Source organism: Salvelinus alpinus, chromosome 32 (genome assembly GCF_045679555.1).
Source record: "Salvelinus alpinus chromosome 32, SLU_Salpinus.1, whole genome shotgun sequence".
Taxonomy (NCBI): domain Eukaryota; kingdom Metazoa; phylum Chordata; class Actinopteri; order Salmoniformes; family Salmonidae; genus Salvelinus; species Salvelinus alpinus.
This window is the reverse complement of record NC_092117.1, coordinates 2,825,202-2,843,353: the sequence shown is the minus strand read 5'-3', so window position 1 is coordinate 2,843,353 and position 18,152 is coordinate 2,825,202. Positions and strand designations below refer to the sequence as shown.

At 41.9% G+C, this 18,152-nt stretch overlaps 1 protein-coding gene across 4 annotated transcripts in view; it reads left to right on the top strand.

Moving 5' to 3' along the window:
* Positions 1 to 18,152, top strand: part of LOC139562642 (arginyl-tRNA--protein transferase 1) — a 190,566-nt gene that overhangs the window by 33,051 nt on the left and 139,363 nt on the right. For 2 of the 4 annotated variants that reach the window (XM_071380508.1, XM_071380510.1), the window contains 2 exons: positions 11,998 to 12,212; positions 17,697 to 17,825. In XM_071380508.1, the coding sequence (XP_071236609.1) occupies positions 11,998 to 12,212; positions 17,697 to 17,825 (344 nt within the window). Of the gene's footprint in view, positions 1 to 11,997; positions 12,213 to 15,556; positions 15,686 to 17,696; positions 17,826 to 18,152 lie in introns of all 4 variants that reach the window. The other 2 variants (XM_071380507.1, XM_071380509.1) reach the window with 1 other exon arrangement.

Genomic DNA, 18,152 nt, shown 5'->3' with positions numbered 1-18,152 from the left:
GACACCGCACTGTACATATCTGATGTTAGAGAAGCTTCCATTTGAAGAACACTGGGTTGTATTGGATAAATAACTCCAACCATGGGATGGCAGGTGACGTAAAGCCATAGCAAGTCACTTTTTTTCAATAGCAATTTATGATCAGGTTGTGATGGTAAGGACAGGTTGTTAAACCCCCAGTGCTCTCTCTGCTTCCTACGCCCCTGCCATAAATATACATGCCAACACCGCTGCAAGGCTAGAGGCTAGCACAGAGGGATGACGCAGCAACAAAACGACCTCTTCTACTGGGAAACATTAAATTGTGTGTGGGTGGTACGAGAGAAAATCAGTATCAGTTTTCCTGTGCTTGTATTACTAGGCTACTTAATGAAAAGTGTTTGTGTGGCAGGGAGGGCAGGGAGAGTGCTATAGATTTGATGAAGTGTTAACTGCTGGAGTGGGAGACTCGGTCTTCCACAGGAATAGATCTGTCATTTTCTATACCAAGGCTGCGTGCTCTGTCCTCGTACCTCTTTTGTGTGTGTGACAGAGAGAATGCGTGTGTGTGTGTGTGTGTGTGTGTCTGCTAAAGAGAAGGGGTAAATTGTCTAGCAACATGTCATGTGACAGAGGGAAAGTACAGTTGAAATCGGAAGTTTACATACGCCTTAGCCAAATGCATTTAAACTCAGTTTTTCAAAATTCCTGACATTTAATCCTAGTAAAAATTCCCTGTCAGTCAGGATCACCACTTTTATTTTAAGAATGTGAAATGTCAGAATAATAGTAGAGATTTATTTCAGCTTTTTTTCCATCACATTCCCAGTGGGTAGGAAGTTTACATACACTCAATTAGTATTTGGTAGCATTGCCTTTCAATTGTTTAACTTGGGTCAAACGTTTCGGGTAGCCTTCCACAAACTTCCCACAATAAGTTGGGTGAATTTTGTCCCATTCCTCCTGACAGAGCTGGTGTAACTGAGTCAGGTTTGTAGGCCTCCTTGCTCGCACACGCTTTTTCAGTTCTGCCCACATTTTCTACAGGATTGAGGTCAGGGCTTTGTGATGGCCACTCCAATACCTTGACTTTGATGTTCTTAAGCCATTTTGCCACAACTTTGGAAGTATGCTTGGGGTCATTGTCCATTTGGAAGACCCGTTTGCGACCAAGCTTTAACTTCCTGACTGATGTCTTGAGATATTGCTTCACTATATGCACATATATTTCCTGCCTCATGATGTCATCTATTTTGTGAAGTGCACCAGTCCATCCTGCAGCAAAGCACCCCCACCACAACATGATGCTGCCACCACCGTGCTTCACAGTTGGGATGGTGTTCTTCAGCTTGCAAGCGTCCATCTTTTTCCTCCAAACATAACGATGGTCATTATGGCCAAACCGTTCCATTTTTGTTTCATCAGACCATCAGACCATCAGACCATTTCTCTAAAGTACGATATTTGTCCCCATGTGCAGTTGCAAACCGTAGTCTGGCTTTTTTATAGCAGTTTTGGAGCAATGGCTTTTTCCTTGCTGAGCGGCCGTTCAGGTTATGTCAATATAGGACTCGTTTTACTGTGGATATAGATACTTTTGTACCTGTTACCTCCAGCATCTTCACAAGGTCCTTTTGTTCTGGGATTGATTTGCACTTTTTGTACCAAAGTACGTTCATCTCTAGAAGACAGAACGCGTTTCCTTCCTGAGCGGTATGACGGCTGTGTGGTCCCATGGTGTTTATACTTGCGTACTATTGTTTGTACAGATGAACATGGTACCTTCAGACATTTGGAAATGGCTCCCAAGGATGAACCAGACTTGTGGAGGGCTACACTTTTTTTCTGAGGTCTTGGCTGATTTCTTTAGATTTTCCCATGATGTCAAGCAAAGAGGCACTGAGTTTGAAGGTAGGCCTTAATACATCCACAGGTACACCTCCAATTGACTCATGATGTCAATTAACCTATCAGAAGCTTCTAAAGCCATTAAATCATTTTCTGGAATTTTCTAAGCTGTTTAACTTCTCTAGGATAGGGGGCAGCATTTTCACGTTTGGATGAAAAGCATACCCAAATTCAACTGCCAGCTACTCATCCCCAGAAGATAAGATATGCATATTATTAGTACATTTGGAGAGAAAACACTTTGAAGTTTCTAAAACTGTTTGAATCATGTCTGTGAGTATTACAACTTATTTAGCAGGCGAAACCCAGAGGACAAACCATTCAGAATTTTTTTTGAGGTCACTCTCTTTTCAATGGGGTTTCATTGGGAATCCAGATTTCTAATTGACATTCTTGCAGTTCCTACCGCTTCCACTGGATGGAAATAGTCTTAGAAATTGGTGGAGATTTTTTCCTTTGTGTAATGAAGAAGTACGGCCATTTTGAACGAGGGTCACTCGAAGTGTCCTGTTTGTTAGAGGGGCATGACCAGAAAGCTAGCTACATTTTGGTTTAATCCTGTATTGAACACAGATCATCCCGTCTTCAATTTTATCGATTTATTTATGTAAAAAAATACCTAAAGTTGTATTACAAAAGTAGTTTGAATTTTTTTTCAAAGTTTACAGGTAACTTTTGAGATATTTTGTAGACACGTTGCACAAGTTGGAAGCTGTGTTTTTCTGGATCAAACGTGCCAAATAAATGGACATTTTGGATATATATTGACGGAATTAATCGAACAAAAGGACCATTTGTGATGTTTATGGGACATATTGGAGTGCCAACAACAGAAGCTCGTCAAAGGTAAGGCATGAATTATATTTTTTATTTCTGCGTTTTGTGTCGCGCCTGCAGGGTTGAAATATGCTTCTCTCTTTGTTTACTCTGTTGCTATCCTCATAGTATCATCGTTTGCTTTCGCCGAAAAGCCTATTTGAATTCTGACATGTTGGCTGGATTCACAACAAGTGTAGCTTTAATTTGGTTTCTTTCATGTGCGATTTCATGAAAGTTAGATTTTTATAGTAATTTGTTTGAATTTAGAGCTCTGCATTTTTCCTCGCTTTTGGCCAAGTGGGACGTTAGCGTCCCACATATCCCAGAGAAGTTAAAGGCACAGTTAACTTAGTGTATGTAAACTTCTGACCCACTGGAATTGTGATACAGTGAAATAATCTGTAAACAATTGTTGGAAAAATTACTTGTCATGCGCAAAGTAAATGTCCTAACTGACTTCCCAAAACTATAGTTTGTTAACAAGAAATTTGTGGAGTAGTTGAAAAACGAGAGTTTTAATGACTCCAACCTAAGTGTATGTAAACTTCTGACTTCAACTGTAGGTCCTTGAAATAAAAATGTAAGTTAAGTCAGTTTGACTTGCCAATGTCTGTATGAACCCTGTATAGGCTACTTGCTCGGTTCGCAAATGAAAGATAAAATCACCAGATATTGAAATTATGCACGCGTCATTCGCGTTCCTATCAGATCTTGTCATAGGCTGGTATTTCTTTTCATTTGGACCAATAGCTTTCAGTTGGCTCTGGCCCGGTGTGCCACTGGCAAATTTATGTTTTCCACGTTGTGTAGCCGTTAGCGACGCTAATGATGGCCTATGCTTTTTCGGGTAGATGGAAAGGCAATTAAATTAACTACAAAGTTGCCCATGCCTTCCTGGAAGAATCATGCTTATTTGCAGTAATCCAGTGGCCATTAGTTTTCAAAACAATCACAAGTTCGGTACAGAAACACCGCTAGCCAAACACAACTGTTTGGCTGGTGAGCCCCTGAATAAAAAGTAACCTAAAAAAAATATATAAAAAAATGGGGGAAATCAGTCCTCAAGTATTTGTTTTTTTTCAGATTCTCCCCTCTAGAGGATTTTGACGAAATTAAAACCATGGTAATTTGAAATCTGCAACAAATAGATTTTGTACTTTTGAAGTCTCTTTTCTTTGCTGTTACAGTAAATCTATCCAAATCATATAAAAATGATTTGAAAACATGTAATGGAGTGCCTTTGTTACAACTATGAAACAGAAAGCATATGTGTTGGAACATGGTAACAGCTTATTTTTATAACACTAACATAAAAAAATACCCCAACCACTATGACACACAGTCAAAAGACGAGCGGTCAAATGATAAAAACAAAAGTATCATAAACATAAGCGACAAGTGGCCTTGATAAGTAGTGAAACTCTGCACAAAAGCAATAATGGTATTATAATGAATATAAGTGCTGATATGACAGCAGTCAAAGAGTCAATTATTGTCAGCTCGTGCTTGTGTGCATCGTCATGCAATGGCATCAGTTGGATTTCCTTCAGCTGTTATCCCTTGACAAAACTTTCAGAACTTTCACTTGCTTTACACACTACATACCTTTTTGTTTGTTGTGCTTAATAGTATCAGGTTTTCTTTTGTCCCTATGTTTTGTCATTCTTCAACACCGTTGCTGTGCAGGTGCCTTATTTTGGGTAGATGGAGGGAGTCCCCGTCTCACTTTGTTCATGGTGCCGGTCAGACTTGTTTTCTTTGCAAGCAACTTGTTCGCCAATGACGGTGAAGTAAAGAAATTGTCCATGGTGACATTGCTCCCCTTGCCAACATAAGGTTCCACAAGCCTCATCACCTCATTCTCAGACACTCGCACCTGCTGCCTGATGTGGATATTTTCCCAGATATTGAAAGCCTTTCAGCATGTAAAATTATGCACGCTCTCGCTGTGAAGCCTACTCCAAGTAGGACGGAGTACTCCAAGTAGAACAGAGTAGACAGATATAAGACTGCTTTGATTCGGTGAACTGATATAGGGTACAAACCATTTTAAGATTAGGCCTATAATTAGAATTGATAAATAGTCATGGCCAAAAGTTTGGAGAATGACACAAATATTAATTTTCACAAAGTCTGAAACAGCAGTTTGTATGATGGCAATTTGCATATACTCTAGAATGTTATGAAGAGTGATCAGATGAATTGCAATTAATTGCAAACTCCCTCTTTGCCATGCAAATGAACTGAATCCCCCAAAAACATTTCCACTGCATTTCAGCCCTGCCACAAAAGGACCAGCTGACGACACGTCAGTGATTCTCTTGTTAACACAGGTGTGAGTGTTGACGAGGACAAGGTTGGAGATCACTCTGTCATGCTAACAGACTGAAAGCTTCAAAAGGAGGGTGGTGCTTGGAATCATTGTTCTTCCTCTGTCAACCATGGTTACCTGCAAGGAAACATGCGCCGTCATCATTGCTTTGCACAAAAAGGGCTTCACAGGCAAGGATATTGCAGCCAGTAAGATTGCACCTAAATCAACCATTTATCGGATCATCAAGAACTTCAAGGAGAGCGGTTCAATTGTTGTGAAGAAGGCTTCAGGGCGCCCAAGAAAGTCCAGCAAGCGCCAGGACCGTCTCCTAAAGTTGATTCAGCTGCGGGATCGGGGCACCACCAGTACAGAGCTTGCTCAGGAATGGCAGCAGGCAGGTGTGAGTGCATCTACACGCACAGTGAGGCAAAGACTTTTGGAGGATGGCCTGGTGTCAAGAAGGGCAGCAAAGAAGACACTTCTCTCCAGGAAAAACATCAGAGACAGACTGATATTCTGCTAAATGTACAGGGATTGGACTGCTGAGGACTGGGGTAAAGTCATTTTCTCTGATGAATCCCCTTTCCGATTGTTTGGGGCATCCGGAAAAAAGCTTGTCCGGAGAAGACAAGGTGAGCGCTACCATCAGTCCTGTGTCATGCCAACAGTAAAGCATCATCAGACCATTCATGTTTGGGGTTGCTTCTCAGCCAAGGGAGTGGGCTCACTCACAATTTTGCCTAAGATCACACCCATGAATAAAGAATTGTACCAACACATCCTCCGATAGCAACTTCTCCCAACCATACAGGAACAGTTTGGTGACAAACAATGCCTTTTCCAACATCAGTCAGGATGTGCCCCAGAAGTTAATTGACAGCATGCCAGGGAGGATTGCAGAGTCTTGAAAAAGAAGGGTCAACACTGCAAATATTGACTCTTTGCATCAACTTCATGTAATTGTCAATAAAAGCCTTTGACACTTATGAAATGCTTGTAATTATACTTCAGTATTTCATAGTAACATCTGACAAATATCTAAAGACACTGAAGCAGCAAACTTTGTGGAAATTAATATTTGTCATTCTCAACTTTTGGCCACGACTACAATGGAATGACTCGCCCTGTTCTTGATTCATAATTGGTGAACATAATTATGCATTCTTCGCTCCCCCGCACTCAATTCTCCCCATCATACTTTACTTATTTATTTAATCTGTAACGTGTGAAATTAGTTCCGTACGGTTTGAGGCAATTGTGGGTAATTATCAACTGGGCACTGCACTCTCATCTGTCGGAAGAGGGAGCAGTGTAGGCCTTACTGTTTCGGAGGAGAGGCAATGGGAAAACCATTCAAGTTGATCACATGCCCTCCTTAAACTGGTTATTACTCCAGTTCTGTGTGTGATATTAAGATTCTAACAACGGCAGTGTGTTACATAGTCGTATTTAGGAAAAGTCAAGGAAAGCTTTACTGGTTCTTGTTTTGTTTTAATTATTTGTATTTCTTTATCTTTGTACTTTTATTTAATACTAGAACCGTCATAGGCCAACGGCCACTGACACTTCATTTTTGTAATTAAACATTTTTTTTCTTCCCCAAACGAATAAACGATGTCCTGCTCCTTCCCTGACTTTTCCTAAATGGTTGTATTTTACATTGCTCATTTGTCAGAATTTTGAAATCACAAACAGTGAAGTATTTTGAACATTTTACCAGTTTTTTTTTTTCTTTTTCTTTTCTCACACATATTCCTAACTTAACCTACCAAGACAATATGCTGTAGGACGTTGGTACCCAGCCGGGCGCTAATTCGTCCCTCTCTCTCCTCACTGAATGAATGACAAATAGATGAATGGGCAACAATCATTCACCTTCACAATTTCATTTAAAGATAGGCTGTTATGGGACTGTTTTATTTACTGTAATTCTATTACTAATCAACTTTATTTTAAGGGAAATTAAAATATGCTAAATGTTGCACTAGGCCTTTAATGCAAAACATATCCTTGACTCTATCCAACTTTATGAGCAGGGAGAAAAATGCCTGCCCATCGAAACTATATCCAAACTAATTTCACGCATAATAAGAGTTAGCCTATAGACAAGATTTAAGTTGTAAATAATCTGACGGACAATATTGTCAGTTGTAAAATTGTATATGAAGAGATCATCTTCAAGAGGGCTCATCTTGTAATTTACAGGGAAAGGATAATCACTTTATCAAACCCTCCCTCAGTCACATGCAGGTAAACATTTTGAACTCTATATACAATGTATTTGGAAAGTATTCAGACCCCTTGATTTCTATTTATTTTTTTACGCTACAGGCTTTTTCTAAAATGTATTAAAACAAACAATCCTCAATCTACACACAATACCCCATATTGACAAAGCAGAAACTGATTTTTTTTAAATGTTTGCAAATGTATTAATAAAAAATATACCTTATTTACCAAGTATTCAGACCCTTTGCTATGAGACTTGAAATTGAGCACACAAAACACACATCTGTCTATATAAGTTCCCACAGTTGACAGTGCGTGTCAGAGAAAAACCCAAGCCATGAGGTCTAAGGAATTGCTGCAGCATTGAAGTGGCCTCCATCCTTCTTTAATTGGAAGCAGTTTGGAACCACCAAGACTCTTCCTAGAGCTGTCCGCCCAGCCAAACTGAGCAATCGGGGGAGAAGGGCCTTGGTCAGGGAGGTGACCAAGAACCCGATGGTCACTCTGACAGAGCTCCAGAGTTCCTCTGGAGATGGGAGAACCTTCCAGATAGGTGGAGTGCTGCAGAGATAGTTGTCTATCGGGCCTTTATGGTAGTGGCCAGACGGAAGCCACTCCTCAGACAGCCCGATTTGGAGTTTGCCAAAGGCACCTAAAGGACTCTCAGACCATGAGAAACAAGATTCTCTGGTCTGATGAAACTAAGATTGAACTCTTTGGCCTGAATACCAATCGTCACGTCTGGAGGAAACCAGTCATCATCCCTTCCAACAGGGCAACGACCCTAAGCACACAGCCAAGACAACGCAAGAGTGGCTTCGGGACAAGTCTCTAAATGTCCTTGAGTGCCCAGCCAGAGCCCGGACTTTAACTCGATTGAACATCTCTGGAGAGACCTGAAAATAGCTGTGCAGCGACGCTTCCCATCCAACCTGACAGAGCTTGAGAGGATCTGCAGAGAAGAATGGGAAAAACTCCCCAAATACAGGTGTCAAGCTTGTAGCGTCATACCCAAGAAGACTGTATTCACTACCAATTGTGCTTCAACAAAGTTGAGTAAAGGGTCTGAGTACTTATGTAAATGTCTTTCGTTTTATTTGAATACATTTGCTAAATAAAAAAATTGTGTAGATTGATCTTTTATTTAACCCATTTTAGAATAAGGTTGTGACGTAACAAAATGTGGAAAAAGTCAAGGGGTCTGAATACTTTCCTTTATGCACTGTAGTATCAGAAGGCAGATATTCTGCCGTTTCTATTACCTTTTGTCAAATAACACTCATAATTCAAGAGGTGCAGCTCTATTTTCACTTTTTCCAAGAATATCCGTGCTGTCCATGCATTCGGTACATGACACCTCCTGCGGCAGCATTGCTCTGGCTACTAAGCAAAAACTAACATATTACAAGATGCTATTTATTTATGCAATTCATGCACTGGTGCTTTTAAGAATGCAGCAAATAATTTCACCTGTGCACCTGGCTGACTTATCTTTTTAATTTCTACTTTGTCAAAAGCTGTAACTGGACTTTATTCATGACTAGAACTCTATTACTAATCTAATTCAAAAAATAAAGGTGATCAAATGAATTAGACTGTTTGTTTTTATTGTAAGGGAAACAAAACTAGGCTATGGGCCTACATTTTTTCCCCTAGGAATTTGTAGGATTATACAAAACATATCCTTTACTCTATCTAAACAAATAACTATACTTTAAAAAATATATAATTACACAGTTATTCATGCAATCCTTTAAAATTGTTTATGCACTATTTGTCAAGCGATGGTGCTTATGTTTGCTGCACCTTGCATGTTGATATGCATATGCTTAATACGATTCTTCAAAAATCAAGTTATTTGATTTCTTGGAAATGTTCTTAATTCCAACATGGCTCAACCCTCGTCTTAAACTCAAGGAAGTGAGGAAAATAAGCTAATGAAAGCAATTAAACGTCATCTCAAAGTTTCAGTATTGATTGTTTTAAATCCAAGTATATTTGTTAGATCAGTAAGAAATATGCTAACAGGATTGCCCTTACTAGCTAGCTCATTGCTTAGCAACAATCATGATCTTAAAAATATAGTTAAGTTCATGAGAAAATCCTGCTTTAAGAAGAAATGTTTTAGGAATTGCACTTACAAATTATCTTAAACTTATTTAAAAAAAAATATTTTAAGCTTTTTTTGTGAGTGTGGGCCCAGGTCATGATCAATTATATATTTATTTTTCATTAATCATTGCTGCGACAAAATCATGTGAAAAAATTTGTAGCAGTAAAAAAAAAGTGTAGAACCCTGCTATGTGTTTGGATCAGTCAGTGTTCAGTCTGAACAGAGGCCAGAACCTGTTATGTGACCGCTCCACTTGCCCTGACTGTTTAGTTTATACTTATTTGGAGGGAAACCATTTGACCGCGCTGTCACTCCTGCTCGGGAACATTCTCTCTTTAGTCACAGGATATGGAGAGAATGTGAAGATATACAAGGGAAGGAGGTAATGCTCTCTCCTCAGTCCTCTGACTGAGACACATGTCCTTTTCTGTTTGTCTCTGTGGGAGAATGTGAATTGGATTGGCTACACCATGGTGCTACCCTACAGAGTTCTGTTGAAGCTATTGTAGACTTTCATTGCAAAAGTGTTTTAATCAATTATTTGGTGACGTGAATATATTTAGTATAGTTTCATCTAAAAACTATACATTTGTAAATGTTTTACAATTTGTATGAAATTCACAGTGGATGGTCCTTCCATTCCTCCTCTGAGGAGCCTCCACTGCCTCGCGTCCTCGCCACTATCCCGCCTCCTTCTCAAAACCCATTAGAGGAGAAGGTCAGATGGGATGGACCTCTAGCTTTCTCATCCAATGGGATTTTGAGGAGAGAGGATACGAGGAGTATGCAATTCAGATCTTCCCTCCCTCTTTTTCTTGCTTGCTAGCTTTCTCACGCTCTCGCTCTGTCTCACTTTGTCTATCTATCTCGTAACTTGGTGTCTATTGTCTAGAGTCTAGACACAGAATCACTCAACCTGACCCATAGCATTAGCACCCAGACAACTGCAAAATCAACCGTGACAGGGATTTATCTATGGTCTCTTGGGGCCCTGATTCAGAGTTCAGATAAGCTCACAACGCTTACCGCAATGAATGATTTACAGAAAAGTGTGTAGCCCTCATGTCAAAATACCACCCATATAGATATTGACAGGAGTGTACAGTTCATAGTATGTAGAGACATTAGTTAGTATGTGTAGGTCTATGCTGAAGGCTGAGGATCGTTCCGCCCAGTTTTGATACAGGGCCATATTAGTTAGTAAAATGCTTTGCAACAGAAAATGAAAACTATTTTTCTGATTGGACACGTTTTTAGGTAGTCCTTGTTTGTTGTTTTCTTCCGTTTGATGACTAGTGAATATGACCCTAGTTCTGGTTCCTGACACTACTCCTTGCCCTCTCCTCCTGCGGGTCTCCGATATGACGTTCGCCAATCAAGAGGGTGGTTTTGGTGGACGCTTGCAGAAGGCCAGGTGGGGATGGATGGAGTTACTGGAGCTGCATTGCGCAATATATGCATGCGTCAAGTCAACAGAGTAGTCCGTCTGTCTGTCTCGGTCCTCTGTCATGTAGATGCAACAGACTCCTCTGTAAAGAATGAGGTTTGTGTGTGTATCACCTTTAGTAGTAGGTCTGGAAGAATATCCATTTTCCTTACAGTACTATGTTCTCCTATCCTGTTTAAGCTGTATCAGCCTGGTTTGTATGTTTGTCTCTAAGACACTGCTCTTGTGATTGTAGTGTGCTCCCTCCGATGTCCGCAACAGACACACACCTCTGCCTAGGACTCTGATGTGTGGAGCAGCTACTGACATGCTGGAAAGCTGACCACTGTTTCCCATCAGAACCTGCAGCTCTGTCCAAACCATCCAGCACATACACACAGTCATATACGGTCATGATCTTCGTCTTTCGATTGGGAACTCCCCAGAGGCAGAGGACCTTCCATCTCCTAAGTTGATACTCCTTTATTTGAAACCTAAAAGTGTCCACAAAAAGCCAAGAAATCACTTGCAGTCAACAAACACAACCCATGCTGTTTTATAGGTTCTCGTGCGGTGATGTCATGTAAAGAGTATTGAGGAAGGGGGAAAAAATAGAAAACGACATCCATGTAGATCTGTTTTTGTGTGTGTGTGTGTGTGGGCGCATGCGTGTGGAGGCTACGCTAAAGCAAACAAGGCAATCCGACTTCCCCTGACGGGAGCAAAGCCACTGGAAACATGGCCTCTCACCCACAAAATATCCCCAAATGTGGGACTCATCATCAATGGCAACATCGTTTAAAAGTAACCACATCTTTCTCACTCCCACACTACCGTGTTAATAAACCTCATGCAGAAGTCTTGCACAAAGGGGAAACTTGTTCTCCTGTTCCATAAGGCTGTAATTTAGTACTCCCCCCCCCTCTTTCAAGCTCTTTTTCGCATTTTTTTATTTTTTTTTATTTTTTACATTGAACAGTTTTGGAAATGCCATACCCCAAGGTTGTTTTTGGAGTGGAAAAAGGGTTCCGATGTGGTGTCTTAACATCCTGAAGTTCTTGCACCCTTGGAAAGGAAACTTGCGCTCCCATCCATACCATTCTCATTTCTAACAATAGTATTTATTCTCTCCCTCCCACCCTCTCGTTCTCTTCCTATTTTTCTCCCTCTCTCCATCCCCCTCTTCTCCATCTCTCTCCTCCCATTCAGGGGTAGGAGCGGACCCCGGTAGGCCGTTGTGTAGGAAAGCCAAAGAACTGAGGAAGGCGCGCCGGCTGCAGAAGGAGCAGAAGAGACAGGTGGGGGGTGGAGTCCCGGCCTCTGTGACCTCTAACCCCGCTACGCCTGTCCAGCTCAACCAACCCAAAGCCCTGGAGGAGTTCATCAACGAATCTCTGCCCGATAGTCCTCTGCACCACCTCGAGGTAAGCAAGAGAGGGGTTCAGGTTTGCAACTACTTCCTAGCCCCTACTCATTCAATGTCTACAGATCTGAAGGAACCGGATGGGTGTAAGTAATACAGTGATGGCGCCACCTAGCCTTCCAGTGGCTTTAGGTTTCCTCTATATTGCTTTACATCTATCCACTTCCAAAGGATCTATCTTCAAACCCGGCCAGAGAGAGGCCTCTATCTGCTTCCCTAACCCAGTGACTTCACCATGCGTGCCTGTGGGGAGAATGGTACGGCCAGAACTCAAGTGGAAAATCCAGCACTTCACGACACAAACTCAACCAAATGGTAGCCTGACCACACACTGGGTCAGGTTACCCCAAGTAATCACATTCAAACGACTGTGCAGAGCTCTGCATTGTTTAAGAGATGTAAATCTACTTTTGGCTCTGGGATGTACTGCAGGCAGGTGTGCATCCCAAATGGCACCCTATTCCCCATAACCTATAGTGTCTTACTTTTTACCAAAGCTCTATGGGCCCTGGTCAAAAGTAGTGCACTATGAAGGGAATATAGTGCCATTTGGAGCACAAGCCCAGAGAAAAAAATGTCCCTTTCCAGTATAAGGCGAAGTTTTGGTCCATCCTCTTGACTTTCGCTGAGGTTGTTAGTCTAGAGTGATGTCAGCTTTTGATTAAGCCAGACCTTGAGACGAGCTATTCATTCCCTGACTGGCACTGAGCACCCATCAGACTCCTCTCCCAATCAGCTCATCTTAGCTGATTAGATTACTTCCATTGGCTGTGATGTTTACTCATTCAATTTCCTTAAGTGGATGTACACACAAGGTCGAGCCACCCAATTTGAAGGTTAATTTATTGTTTGGCAAGTTAAGATGATTGAATGGCGCATGTGTTTGAAACACGAGTTTGTAGGCCTAAAGCATGCCGATGGGCTGCAATCAATGCTAGGAATTGGGATGTTTAGGATTCTGATGATATGGAGATAATTGAATCAGTTTTTTGTCATTCACACCGCTCTTTATGACTTTGGGAGTCTTAGTCTTCAGCAGGACACTTAAGACAGCAGTAGCCCGTTCAGGATGATCAAATATACCAGAACATTCAGAATTAGACGTGAATTGAGTCGAGCAGATCTGACTGCCTGTCATGTAGAATAGGGATCGTGCAAGTCTGCTCTATTTATTCTATTTCTATCGACAACTTTCTATCAGAACGTTTCATATCACCAAATACTCCCCCGTTCAGATTTGTTGAGTAAGCTGTGGAGCTACAGGGGGAAAACTGAAGGTCTTGGACCGCAAGGATATTTTGGGTGTTTACACGAATGCAATTAACAACACTCCAGCTCCACTTCATCACCAGCACAACTGTTAAACATGTCAGACCGCCTGAGTGATGGAGTCAGACGATCATTAGGAAAGGACCGGGAGGAGGAGAGAACTATGTACATATGCCCCCAATGAAAGAGGAGACATTGAGAGGAGAGGTGATCGAGGGTAAGGGGCCCCTGACTATAGGTAAGGTCCCTTCCCTTGTATTGATAGATACATTGAGACTGTGGGAATCGTAGTAAAGCCTTTTCCTTTAACCACAACCCTGTTCTCATCCACAACCCTTGTTTTACAGTAAAACTAGTGGCTTTTAGTGAATGACATAGATGAGATGTCTGGAGGGTCAGGTTGGAACACATGCTTGTGCCCTTGCCACCACCAGGGGTCAGTGTGGCCACACGATTGACAGCCCCCCCTTCCCCCAAAGGGAAGCGTATAACACCAACCTGTTTCTCTGTCTCGCTCAATATGCCTTCCTATTATTTATTATCTTTTAGTTAAAACCCACTCTCCTCTCACACGTTGCTCTTGTTTAGCCATTGGCCTTCTCTGTTTATCAGACACATTCTTTAGTCGGCGAGTATCTCTTCTGCGCGTTTTTATCAAAGAGAACAGGATTTGGGCTCACACAGAGTTCCACATGTGGGACAGCGTATCGTCTTACAGGGGATTTTGAAGGCCAATATTCTCCATTTTAATTACGTGGCATTACAGAAACATTATTGGAATGGTTTGGTGTTAGTCTGTCGGTGCCATCTCATTCGATTGTTATGAGAGCGTTGCGTTTTCACCAAACTATCCATTGTGGTGTTGGCTCAATAAAACTATTTTGGCGTATCAAAAGATCTGGAGTTTTAAAAGTAAATTAAAGAGGCCTTACTTACTATTATCTTTTACGTAAAAGGCCCAACATCTTTGTTTGAATATACAATGCGTGTACCAAGCAGTCATATGAGAGCCCTGTGCATGTCCAACTCAAACAAACCTTGGGTTAAATTCCCTCGCAGGCTACTATTCAAATGGCAGGGGCATGTTGGCCAACAAAAGCTTAAAAACAAAGATATTTAATTAAAATGAAGCCGGGGGGATTATGAAAGTTGAATTCTCAACACTAGTGGTTATGCTTTATCCAAAGCTCTAAGGCCTGGCTGCCGGACTTTTGGGCCTGTTTAAAACTGGTTCTAATCCTCCCCTACTGTAGCTTGACATGACATGGTGAAGCACTGGAAATGGGGTTTATAAGAGGTACACACACACACACAGGTCATGTTTGAGTGATCTCTTTGGTTTTTCAGGAGATCAACCCAGGTAAGGTCTTTAAATGATGTTTCTGTTAAACATGATGACAAACACTTGTGGTATTTACCCTATTTGTCCTCTTTTGTCATGCTCTCACCTGTCACTCTGCTTGTCTCCATGGAGATGGACACAAACACGCCCTCCTTCTTAATAAACCTCACTGCTTGGGTGTAGCACCAACACCTGTGGTTGCGGTAATAGAAAACTGCATTGTAAATAACTCCCACCCAATATGACTTCTGAATGCTGTTTTACTGTGTTAATCATTCAGTCAAGTACCTTTTTTCAAGATGTATAATAAAGGCTCACCTTGGGTGTATCCTGTCCCCACACACGTGGAATATAGAATGCTTACTTAATACAAAACATCTTCTTAAAAGTGTTCCACAAGGGCCTACCTTAAAGGAGGGAAACGGCTTCGATGGTTTAAAGCCTGATGTGGCATGCTTGAAAATGAGCAATGTAACACTCAAAGATTTGCCTTAGTTTGCTAGTACCCATAAGTGACGGACAGAGTTAGTAGAGGAAGAGACATTCCGTTTACCCTCCATTCTGTTTCTTTCATACTTTTTAAAAATACATTTTTCCTCCCCCTGATTTACTATGTGAATGTGATGTGTACCCTCTGTGTGGATTTGTCTCCACTTATCGTTCTGTGTCCTATTGAAATACCTGTCTCTCTTTATTTTTGTCTTAACCCTTCTCTGCCCGTCCCTCTTTTGAAGGTGAGGCTAGTGCGCTCCAACCCCCCCAGTTCACAGTTCAAAGCCTCTTTCGACGCCTCCTACCAGGTGTACAAACTCTACCAGATGGCCATTCACCACGACCCTCCAGACAAGCCCACCGAGAGCCAGGTCAGGGGTCAGCAGGTCAAGCTGCTCAAGGGGCACAGGGGGAAGAGAGGGTTAAGAGGTGCTTTTGATATCAAAACACAGTGAACAGTGTTGAGAGTAAATTCAATTGTCTTTATTATAAAACACGATGTGGAAATTTGTCTTTGGCTTCATAACATGATTTCTCTGAAAACAAACAACATTAAAACATCATCAGGAGCATCTTGTCAACATTGGGTGAACATCTTGAACCGACAGATGTAATTGTTATCTGGAGTTTGCCAAATAGTATAGTCAGTCTCTCTCCAATGTGAGCGAAGTATCTCTGACCAATGTTTGTGTGAAATCTGTCATCAGGCAACTAAGATGATACAGATGAAAGTGAATGGGGTGCTAAGTGAAAGAGAATAGAGACATTTGATAGAGTAGTGGAGGGAAATGGCGAGAACGTGGAATTACGTGACATGAAAGAGCAAGTTACATAATCACTCTCTGGCTATGGAAGTGGTTAGGATGGAGAGAAGAAAAAATTGAAAGTGTGACTGTGGGTCAGTGGAGGCTGCTGAGGGGAGGACGGCTCATAATAATGGCTGGAAAGGGGCTAGTGGAAGGGCATCAAACACATGGAATCCATTTATTTGGTATCATTCCACTAATAATGCTCCAGCCATTACCACGAGTCTATCCTCCCCAATTAAGGCTTCACCAACCTCCTGTGGTATGGGTATGAATGAAAGGGAGAAAGTGAATGAAGGACTCAGGATTAGGGGAGTGTGTGTGTCTGTGTGCGCACGCTTACATGTTTGTGGATGTCTGAATGTGTGTGCATGTGATCTGTTGTTCGCTCGCAGGGGGAAATGTTCCCATACACGGAGGAGGTTGAAGGCAGTGTTTCTACAGGTGCCTCAGTCTAATTGGGTCTTTAGTTTCTGGATGTGTCCTAAATAGCACCCTATTCTGTACCTAGTGCACTACTTTTGACCAGAACCAAGTAGTGCACTATGTAGGGAATAGGGTGCCATTTGGGATGCTACCTCTAGCTGTTTGAATACGGTGGCAGTCAGGTATTCATTCCCATCCTCTTCCTCTTTCCTTCATCAGTCTTCCACTCCCTCTGTGCCCATCACTCCTGCTCGTTTGTTTTTATTCCATTCCCAACCAGTCGCAGTTGTTGAACTGAAGCATCCACTTAAAATTCAGTGTTAGCATTCGTTTGTCGTTTTTGCCCATGCTGGCACTTGACACACTTGGAGGATTGTCTCCGCTCTGCGGTTCTCACCAGACATTCTGTCTCGAAGGCTGGAGCTATACTATACCTTAGCCTGATTTTTATCTGTGTAAATCTCACACCACTTGGGACATTGCTATTGTCTCATATCTGGATGTATACAAGAGTAAAAGTGAGTGTGTAGATCCCTATCTGAATGTGAGTGTGTGTGGAATGTGGATGCCTGTTGTTCCTTGAATCTCATATCTTAGATCTCCATTCAACCTCTAGTGCCCTGTCTTTCTCGTTGAGGGTTCGTCGTCAACCGTGACGCGGGGGTGGTACACTAGCCTCATCTTCAGGGTCCCTGGATCCCTCATCTCCAGGCAGTATCCACCACTGGACTCACTCTCCCAGAATTCTTAGTTATGGTTTATTGTTAATTCTATGGTTGGAATCTTGATTGGCCTGACTCATCTCAATTCAGAACCCGAGCAGCAAAAAAAAAAAAAAAAGAATCAAAAAAACTTTGAACTGGGAGTCTGAATTGCTTCAGTAGAACCTTTTTATAGTGCTAAACTGCTTATGCGGCATTGTCTAAAACCTCTCCACTTATTGTTTGGTTCCCCTATTGTCTGTCCACCCCCCCTGCAAACCACTACCACAACTTCCTCCTCTTCATTCTCCCTCCAAAACCCCAACTCCATTCTGTATGTCCTCATTCTTCTTCGCCGTTTGTCTTTCCCCCTTCGCTGTCCCCACTCTCGACAAACAATGTTGACTTTATCCATCCCTCCACTTCTTCTTTCACCATCCTCTCCGAAGGTGAGGCTAGTGCCCGTCAATGATGATGATCCTCAGTTCATGGCGACCTATGAGCAGTCGGCAGCGCTGTACGCACGCTACCAGATGGCCGTTCACGGCGACACCCCTTCCGAGTGTAACGAGAGTGAGGTACGGTAACGTTTCTGACATCGCACCTACTGTAATGCACCGGGCACAGTGACTGCCACAATGCCACCATGCGCTGTGCTGTACACGCCACCCTGCCACATTTTGCTCCTCCATCACAAACACAGTACCATCCATAGAAGGGTTGAAGTTATTTTTTGTTACCAATTAACTTGAAATAAATATGAGTATTCATTTAATGTCAGCAGAAAATATGCCTAGATATGAATATTCATGTATTTACATTCTATCTGTCAGCAATCTGTCCTGTTGGGAATTTTCTGCCGGTTTTCTTTTCCATTTTTGAGTACAATGTCAATGTCCTTAACA